This window comes from Tupaia chinensis, unplaced genomic scaffold (genome assembly GCF_000334495.1).
Source record: "Tupaia chinensis unplaced genomic scaffold, TupChi_1.0 Scaffold145814_1, whole genome shotgun sequence".
Taxonomy (NCBI): Eukaryota; Metazoa; Chordata; class Mammalia; order Scandentia; family Tupaiidae; genus Tupaia; species Tupaia belangeri.
In genome coordinates this window covers 1,027,413-1,037,273 of record NW_006205672.1, presented here as the reverse complement: position 1 = coordinate 1,037,273, position 9,861 = coordinate 1,027,413, and the positions used below count along the sequence as shown (strand labels likewise).

Below are 9,861 nucleotides of genomic sequence, written 5' to 3'. Positions count from 1 at the left end.
CCGACTGACATTCTCTCCCCAGGTCTCCTGCAACAATCACCGTCACAATCTTCCGACTACCTGGCCACAATGTGCGATTGTGGCACTGTTGGCATCATGGCGTGACCACTTGTGTGACCTAGGCACTCTAACCCCCTTGGCGTTCTCTTCAGCCCTTCTCTGTGCAGGAGACCAAGGGTCAGGCGGAGAAGGAGTCGCAGGCCCCAGGCCCCCCAGACAACATGATGTGAGGCTCGGGTTCACCATTTTATTTCCCAGTGCATCGAGCGCTCATGTGAAAATGGCACAGAAAGCGGCAGGTGACAGTGGTCGGTAAGTGGAGGTGCCACTCAGTCTGTTCTTAGCTCCAGGCTCAGTTTAGCTTTGGTGGGACAAGCTGCCAGGGGTCAGGGGCCAAGGGAGGGCAGAGTGAAGCCAGGTCCCCGGAGAAGCGAGGGCCCAGAATGTGGAGTGGGGGCTGCGAGGAGCGGGCTTCAGATCCAGATGTCAGAGCTGCAGTCGCCCCCAGGATAGCGGAGCTCGTGGGCCAGGGCTGGGCCGAGGGGCTCCTTCCCAAAGTCCACCAGGAAGTTGGGGTTCAACCTCAGCCCTCCCTTTACTGTGTCTACATCAATCTGCAGCATCACTGAGCCTTCCCTGGTGTGAAAGTGGAAGGGTGTCAGGGAGGGTGAGAGGCGACCGCCCCTCCCCGGGGTTTCGAGTGCCGGGGGTGGTTTCTGAGGGGCAAGCAGGCTCTGAGCGACCTCCCTGGGAGAGGAACCCAGACGGTCGCTTCTCACCTGATGAGTTCGGGGTAGAACTGCTTGTCCCAGGCACTGTACAGCGATGTGGTGACGTAGAGGCGCTTCCCGTCCAGGCTAAGCTGGATCATCTGAGGGCCTCCAGCCACCCGTTTCCCCTTGGGAAAGCCAGGGGTCAGACCACAGTGTAATACACAGCTCCTAGGAGGGGGTCACAGCACCACCCGAACCCCAAGAGCACGCTCAGGGGACCTCAGGGGCCTGAGTCTCACCTTGACCACCAGGGGCTCCGGCTGGCCTTGCAGCTCCTGGTCCTCCAGCACTTGCACAGGGCCCCCCTTAGCAATGCTGCCCCCGATGAAGAGCTGGACGGGGCAACGGGGCAGGGGGTGAGGGAGGACAAGGAGGAACAGCAGTCTGCCTCTGTTGGGACCCCTCACTCTTCAGATATGGACCCCTTGTCCAGCCATGGCTCCCAGGGTCCCAGGTTTGCACCTTCCCCCCTTTCCTTTCCTGCATTCCCTTACAGTCCCCGCTACTCATGGCCCCCCCATCCCAGACTCTCCTTCCTCCCTTTCCATCCCAGCTCCTGCAGAGCCCCACCTGCCCGGTGAGGCGGGGCCTCTGTGGGTCAGAGATGTCATACTGCCTCAGGTCACCGTGCAGCCAGTTGCTGAAGTAGAGGAAGCGGTCATCCAGGGACAGCAGGATGTCGGTGATCAGGCCTGGGCATGTTCAGAGGCTTTAAGGACTCTCGTTCCCTGGCCGGGACCAGCCTTCTGATTCCCACCCTCCCCTGCACTCTCACCTGGCATTTCGGGAAGCATCCAGCCCTTCACTTTCTTGGGGGGCACCTGGATCACCTTCTCCACTGACCAAGTACCTCCCTACATTGGGCGGTGAAGAGGCAGAGAGGTGAGCTTACCCGAGTTGGGGTTGGCAGTCAGAGCTGGGTCTCCCCAGGACCTGGGGTGGGGGGTGGATACAAGCCCTTCTTGCCTAACTCCACGCAAGCCCCTTAAGGCATGGTTGTGCCCCTTTCACCGAGTTACCAACACCCAGCTAGCTCCAAACTTGCAAGGTCACATCATAGTCTGTGAATGAATGAACGGGGCCACTTAGGGTTCCGGTGGAATTAGCCCAGCCCTGGGAGGACAGGGGCAGCATCCATGGCCTCGGTGCTTGTTCCTGGGGAAGCCTGAGTGGGCACAGCAAGACTACTGGACCGAGGGCACAGGCTACCTCGTACCCCCAGGGGGGATAGCCACGCTGCAATCCCTTCTCCTCTGTTCTCCCAGCATGAGTTTTAAGCCACTGGGTCCAGGACTCGAACCGCGGTCAACTACATGGGAGTCCAGAGACATAGCCATTACGCTAACTGCTGGTCCCCAGGCTACCTCGTTCTTGTAGAAGCGCTGGATGTTGGAGCCGAGGGCGCAGCCCACGAAGCCCTGCGCGGCGGCCGGGTTGTGCAGGAAGCGGATCTCCAGGGGAATGAGCCCGTCCTTCAGAGGCAGGGTCTGTATGATCTCATGGCGCTGCCAGTCCCACACGTGTAAGTGGCTCCCGTAGAGCCCTGAGGGGTGGGGTGGGGGGATGGAGGATGGGCTCAGGACCAGTCAGGAGGACGTGGGCAAAGGCGGAGGCACTGGCCAGGGCGGATGGGCTCAGGACCAGTCAGGAGGACGTGGGGAAAGGAGAGGCACTGGCCAGGGCAGAGGTCAGAAATGGATTGGAGGGACCAGAGGGACACTTTGAGCGCGTCAGTACTCGGCACACCTTAGACCATCGTCCAAAGGTCTGAGGACCACACGAGGGACGTAAGCTACAGAGAGAGCGGGGTTTCGGGAGCAGAAAGCAGGGGCCATGGGTCCAGGGCCCCTGTCAGCGGTGGGGAGTTCTTACCTGCCTCCACATCAGCAGGGTTGAAGCCATCTCGTATGACATTGGGAGCTGCCCATTCGGTGCTGATCATGACATTGTGTCGAGGTTGGTACCAGAAGTCATAGCCCATCGGGGCAGCACTGCCAGGCCGCTCCCAGGACCCCTTCACCTCAAACGTCTCCCCATCCAGCAGCACAAAACCCCCTGAGCAGAGAAGGAAGCAGAGCAGCAGGTGTGGGCGTATGCTCCCCCAGCTCTCCCCCAGCCCCTGGGCTCTGAGCCCACTGCCTGCCCCTCCTCTCCTGCTGGGTTTGCCAGATCCTTGAATCCAGAGTCCTGAAGGGCCCACAGGCAGCCTGGTGGGAGGCGGGGCTGTTCCTCTGGTGCCCTACCTCCCATCAACCCTTCCAGCTCCCACACCACACGGACACTTTCTCCCTTTGAGCCAAGAGATCTCTGAGACTCAGCCCCCTGTTTCTCTTGCCCAGTCTCCCGCTTTCAGGGTGGGACCCCTCTGAGGACCCAAGCTTTGGGCTACTCCCTACAATTTTTAAAAATTAATTAATTTATTTTTATTCATTTATTTTAATTTGACCAGAGAGGGACAGAGTGAGAGAGAGAAAGGGAAAGTGAGAAAGCAAGCTGCCAGGTCCAGGACTCGAACCGCAGTCGGCTATGTGGGAGTCCATTACCTTTAACCACCATGCCACTTGCCAGCCCCCCTACAATTTTTTTTAATAGAACAGACAAATTATGTTTCTTTGTAAGCCAACGTGAGCGCCCAGTATGTCGCTCCTCTGCTGAGTAGGTTATGGCACCTCGAAATATCTTTGCAGACACAAGCAGATGTCTGCTTGCAAGTGTCTTAAGTCTAGGAACGGCTCACTCCCCTGTGTCCCGCAGAGCAGCAACATGGCGGCCACTACAGCACCCCGGGCTGGAGGACCTTACTGATGTCCCTCTCCCAGTCCTGGCTGGAGGGCTCTGAGGAAGTAGATGAGGCCTTGAGAGGCAGCACAGCGTGGGGATTAGGACACAGTTCTGGGGCCGGCATGCTGGGTTCCAGCTCCGCGACTTATTTGCTGTATGACCTCAGGTAAGTTACTGCGCCAGGCTGAGCCCCGGCTTTCTCATTCCCACTCCGAGCATCATAATAGCTCCTACTTCCCAGGTTGTGTCTGACACCCTGGAGACATGTTACGTGTCCACTCTGGTCATTCCAGAAAGAGGCCGCAAATCTGAAGATTCAGGAGTCCCAGGATCGCGAGACTTGCTCCTGAAGTCGCCAAGGCTGCTATGAAAGGTACGTTGGCCTGTGCTAACGCTTCCCACAGCAGACTGTTTAGACTAACTTTTACTGCAGTCATCACTCAAGGCTCGTCTTTGTAGAAATCCGCGGAACTCCTGAAGTTACCTATTTTTTTTTTTTAATAGAGACAGATTTTTGCTATAGGGAATGTGCACTTGCCGGAGAGACAGAGACAGAGGTGAGAAATCACTCCCCAGGGGAACGGCCATGCCACAGCCCCTTTGCCTCTTGGGATTTTGGTCACTCACACACAGGTACCCAGCATGAGGTTTTTTTTGTTTGTTATTTGTTTTGTTTTTGTTTTTGGAGAGGTTTTTGCTATAGGGTGTGTGCGCTTGCCAGAAAGACAGAGAGAGACAAAGAGACAGAAAGTGAGAAATCACCCCCCCAAGGGGGATGGCCACGCCGCAATCCCTTCTCCTCCATTCTCCTCTCGGGATCTTGGGCACACACGCACACGCGCCCGGTGTGAGTTTAAGCCGCCGGGTCCGGGACGCAAACTGAGGTCGACTACATGGGAGTCCAGCGACAGAGCCATTATGCCAACTGCTGGTCCCACATTCTTATATTTTAAATATTGAATGACACCTCCCTGGGATGTCACCTCCCCCCGCCCCCTGGGCCTGCTCTCCCCACAGACAGGTGCTGTCTGCATTCGCCTCGTGGCTGGGAGGCTCTCGGGCTCACACGGTGCTGCCAGGTACCTTTGCTGTTGCCCTTGGGGTCCCCCAGGGCGCTGATCATCACCTCCCCATTGGCCAGACAGTGGCTGGTGTGGAGGTAGCCCAGGTCACACTTGGCATGGACGTCCTTGGGCTCCACGACCTGGAGGGGGTGGGGGATGGCCTCAGCATCTCACGGGGCCGTGAGTGCTCCCTAGTCCGTTGTCCCCCACTTCTACCTGCTGACCCAGCCCTCTTTTCCTTCAGAGGACGGACATGACCCCTGCTGCGGGAAGACGGCTGAGATTAGGCCTGGCAACATCTGGAGAGCCACAGAGGAAAGCCGGGACACTGCCAGTGACTCCCCAGAAGGCCCCGACTCCTCTGTCCTGAGCCCCGTGACATCACGGCTCCTCCTAGGCTAGGGCTGGGCCGATGCCAGTGTCAACTTTGCCACCACAGCCGGCAGCCAGCACAGCGAGTGCCTGGCACCAAGAGGGCACTGAACAGATGGCGAGAGGAAGGCCCGGAGGCTCCTGCCTAAGGGAAGCCCTGAGCTCACATCTGGGTGAGAAAATGGCTCCCTCTCCACCTCGAAGTATAGCAGAACAGCGGTGGCATGGTGGTTAAGGTGCTGGACACTCCCACATGGCTGACTACAGTTCAAGCCCCAGACCTGGTGGCTTTGTTCTCACTTTCCCTCTCTCTCTGTGTCTCTCTCTGGTCAAATTAAAATAAATGAATGAATATTTTTTTTTAAAGTACAGCCTCCCTCTTCTCCAGTGCCCTGGCCCCTGGGTGCTGGAGGGTGACCCCTCAGTGCACCCAGGTCACTCTCCTCAGAAATCGGAGCTGCCAGCTGCCAAGTCTGATGCTGGGAGAGCTGGAGGCTGCTGCTTTAGGGGCAGCTTCCGCCGGCCCGTGCCCTAGGGTGTCCAGGAGCCAGCGAGGGCAGAGAACGTGCCTTGTGCAGCTTCGGGGCCCGGGGCTCGGAGCCCACGTCCACGATGTAGATGCGGGAGGAGATGAGACTGGGCAGCACCAGCTTGGTGCGCGACTTGCTGCTGTCGCCGAAGCAGCTGCTGCAGGTGTTCCACCCGGAGTGATGCAGCTCGTCCTTCAGGTTGGGCATGGGCAGCCGGTGGATGACCTAGGACAAGAGGGGCCAGGGGTGGCGCTAGCCTAGAACCCGCCCCGTGTACTTCGGCCCCACTCATTTCCGCTCCTCGGGGCTGGAGAGCAACACCCCCCTTCCCTCTGGGGCCTGGGACAGTAAATAGCCTGCACCACTCTACCCGGGAGGGCCGGGAGGATGGAGCTGGGGAGGGCGCTGGTGCCCAAATTCCACCGCACCTGGCAATACTGGGGAGACTTGGGGTCCACATCCACGGTGGCCAGATAATCCGGGGCCTCAGTGCCAGTGTTCCGGTAAATACAGGGCAGGTAGACGATCTCCTCCCTGGGCCCTGGAGGGCAGAAAGCAGGCAGTGTGGAAAGCATCCCGGCGAGGGGTGGCAGAGGCAGCCTTTGGTGTGCCTGAGGGTGGAGGCCAGGTCTGGGGGCCCGCAGCCCCACCAGCTGTGGGGTCAGTGGAGGGCACTGGGTCTGACACGGGGCAGTTACCTTTCATGGCCTCCAGAGGGGTAGCGTAGCCAGGTCCACACTGCCCACATTTTGTAGCTGTGGAAACAAGGGGGCATGTTGGCTGGAGCTTGGGCCCTGGAGAGTGAAGACTCTCCCTCTGTCCTCTGGTCCACAGTGGCCGGCCAGGCCAGGTCCCTCCCCAGCCCCAGGGCTCCTCCCGGCCCTTCCCAGTGAGCCCTGGTGAGTGTGAAGAGGAGGAAGAGCTGGGTAGACCTGTCTCGAAGGTGGATAGGCACTCCACAGGCCTAGGGAGGGTGGGAGAAGGTGAGAGCTGCAAAGGCTGTGTGGGGTAGTGGTTATGACGTCGGCTTGGGGCCCAACCTCAGCCTACCACTGCCTAGCGTGGGGAGCCTGGGCAAAGGGCTTAACCTCTCGGCCTCAACTTCCACATCATCTGTCAAAAGGAGGTGGTGAGAATACTACAGGACTCTACTGAGAAGCAAAGGGAAGTGCAGTGCAGTGGGCAGCTTGCGTTCTAAGGAGCATCCCCACACACTCCCGAGTGGTGAGCCGGTGGGTCAGCTCCACCTGTCCCCAAGTGTGTCTGCTCTGTACCCAAGGCACTCCCTGCTCTTCCCTCCTCAGGGTGCTGTCCCAGGCTGGCCAGGGCCTGGATTATATAACTGAGGGTTTGGCCCCCCAGACGAGGGGCGAGAGGCTGGCGCTCAAGGCTGAGAGGCTAGTTCCAGCTGGATGTCCTCAAGCCCATGTCTACCCATGGGTGGGCCCCGCTTCTTATATCTGTCAAGTAAGATGTTGGGCCCAAGTTTGAAAAGTTCGGAGCTGTAGGGAGCTGCCCTCCCAGTCTGAGGAGTCTGGAGAAAGAGGCCACTCTGGGGCCAAAGTCGGCCACTGAGGAGGAGGGCTGGCACCCAGCATCAGCCTGGGTGGGAGCCAGGCTGACGCAAGGGCTGAAGGGTGACCGACAGCGCAGGCTGAAGGAAATCCTGGGGCGGAGTGCACGGGACTGGCACTGCCTCCTGCCCTGGCCGCTGCCCTGACAGAGAGCCAGGAGTGGCTGAGAGTGGAACCTGGGACCCCAGTTCCTGGCAGCCTTGGGAAGGCAAGAGGCAGCAGCATTTTCGAGTCTAGAAACTTGGTTTCAAGTTCCAGGTTTGGCACGTGCTCTCTCCATTTTTCTCCCTTTCATTTGTTAAAAGGGGATGATAATAACAATATCCTATTTCTCTAGGTAGATCTGAAAGTAAAATAAAACAGCATATTCAGAAGTTCTGTCATATATACATATATTGCACAAATATGCTCGTGCGTATGTGTATAAAACACCAGCAAATAAGACAATGTATTCAAAAGCACTTTTTCTCTCTCTTTTTCTTTTAATTTGCTAGAGTGCATGCGCTCACCAGAGGTGAAGGGGGAGAGAAAGCACACACCACCCCCCTCATGGGAGATGATCACACTGCAATCCTCTCTCCATTTCTTCCTTCTGTTGGGATGCTGAACACACACGCGCACACCCACGCACGCACACACACACACGTGCACACACACACACGTGCACACACACACACATACCTTACATGTTTTTCAAGCTGCCAGGTCCAGGACTCAAACCATGACATCAGCCATGTGGGACCCTGTCATATATACATATATTGCACAAATATGCTCGTGCGTATGTGTATAAAACACCAGCAAATAAGACAATGTATTCAAAAGCACTTTTTCTCTCTCTTTTTCTTTTAATTTGCTAGAGTGCATGCGCTCACCAGAGGTGAAGGGGGAGAGAAAGCACACACCACCCCCCTCATGGGAGATGATCACACTGCAATCCTCTCTCCATTTCTTCCTTCTGTTGGGATGCTGAACACACACGCGCACACCCACGCACGCACACACACACACACGTGCACACACACACACGTGCACACACACACACATACCTTACATGTTTTTCAAGCTGCCAGGTCCAGGACTCAAACCATGACATCAGCCATGTGGGACCCAGCCACTTTAACACCATGCCACAGGCAGGCTGCAAACACACTTTCACAGAAGTGAAGAATGTATAAATACGGTCGGGCTGTGCCAGAGGAGGAAAGAACGCCAGGTGCTGCTCGGTGCCCAAGCAGAGGGCTCAGGTGGGAGGGGCAGTGCGTGAGGGCTAGTCCAAAGAATTAGGGAGACTTTGTTCCACTTCACAGCCCATCTGCGTCAGGGCTTGGCACGGGATGCCAGGGGGGTGGGAAGGTGGTTGCCGGGCACATAGGGAAGGAAACTCAAAAACCCCAACGTATGGGCTGGCAGGTGGCTTGACGGTTAAAGGACTGGACTCCCACAGGGCCAACCATGGTTCAAGTCCTGGACCTGGAAGCTTCTCACTTTCCCTCTACCTCTCTCTTGCCCTCTTTCTCTCTCTGGTCAAATTAAATAATAATCACAATAAATAAAATAAAATAAAAAATGTAAAAGGCACCCCAAGGTATTGAGTCAGAGATACAAAAACTACAGAGTCAAAGAGAGACTGAGTGAAAAGTCAAGGTGCCAAGCAGGGGTTGCCCATTCCATAGTGGCTGCCCATGTCAGCCCAGCCCCCCACCGGCATTTCTTAGGGTGGGGCCCAGGGGGTGACTCAGGCCCCAGGGAGCATCATTTGCCTTTCTGGGGATTGTGCCCCCTGGTCTTAAGCCTCTCAGGCAAAGTCTCTGAGCGTCCTTGGGTCTGAGACTAACCCAGGGAAAGCTCGTTGGCTTTTCAACGCCAGGCTGGCTGCTGGGCATTCTGCCACCCGGGAAGAGCCCCCTACAAGGGGCAGGAACCTCAGCCTTCCCAACCAGATCTGGATGCTTCCTTAGCCTGACCCAGGAGCCACAGACCAAGGACAGGGAGGACTGTGGGACTGGGAGGGTGGGGCGCTAAAACAGGACCCCAGTGAGAAGGGAACTTAATTTCCCCCCTGAAGAGATCAGTGGTGCAGTAGCCAGAGTGACCTGGGTACCCCCCCTCCCCCCCAGGGCTGAAGTCGGGATTGCCTGTCTCTGTGGTGAGCGCGAAGGACAGCAGAGGCGCCCCTGAAGAACTCCCCACACACCTGCTCTCAGCTGCAGGGGGAACTCTGGCTCTGCTGTGCAGAGCTAGGTGGGGCCCGGGATCACCTTCCCAGCACGCCCTCAGGAACTCCGGCTAAGCGGGGTCATGTGTCCCGCAGGGCCAGAGTAGCAGAGTCCAGGTAGCAGAGTCCAGCGCTCTCGCCCCTGACTGGCGTCCCCACTAGGTTTCCTTATAGGGAGGACCCTCAGAACTAGGGGCAGGCGCAGCGCAGGTATCAAAGCCCCCTCCTTACCCATGCTGTCGCAGTACACTTGGGTCCCGCTGCTTTGCCAGGAGTGGGCAGAGGCGAGGGAGGGCTGAGCAGGGAAGAGGCGAGGGGAGGAGATTTATACAACCAATTGCGGGTGGGGCGGGCCAAGGGGCGGGCCGGGCTGTAGACCGCCCAGCGAATGGCCGGGCAGGGCAGCTGGCCGAGGCGCTCTCAAGTGGCTGGGAGGCCGGAGTCAGAGTTGGGAGTGTGTTTGTTTGTCCCTCTGTGTGCATGCTCCTGAACACCTGTGTGCTGGCCGCGCGTGTGCTTTCACACATGCGCCTTTCTGCACACACCTGC

At 57.7% G+C, this 9,861-nt stretch overlaps 1 protein-coding gene across 1 annotated transcript; it reads right to left on the bottom strand.

Annotated features, from left to right (window-relative positions):
- Nucleotides 1-233: 233 nt before the first annotated feature.
- Nucleotides 234-9,642, bottom strand: SELENBP1 (selenium binding protein 1). The gene is made up of 12 exons (XM_006168414.3): nt 9,544-9,642; nt 6,219-6,275; nt 5,949-6,061; nt 5,560-5,745; nt 4,638-4,758; nt 2,646-2,828; nt 2,138-2,316; nt 1,549-1,627; nt 1,344-1,465; nt 1,013-1,105; nt 780-898; nt 234-636 (listed from the first exon to the last, which is right to left on the bottom strand). The coding sequence occupies exons 1-12, from the start codon at nt 9,545-9,547 to the stop codon at nt 474-476; spliced, it is 1,419 nt and encodes a 472-aa protein (XP_006168476.1). The 5' UTR covers nt 9,548-9,642; the 3' UTR covers nt 234-473.
- Nucleotides 9,643-9,861: the final 219 nt, after the last annotated feature.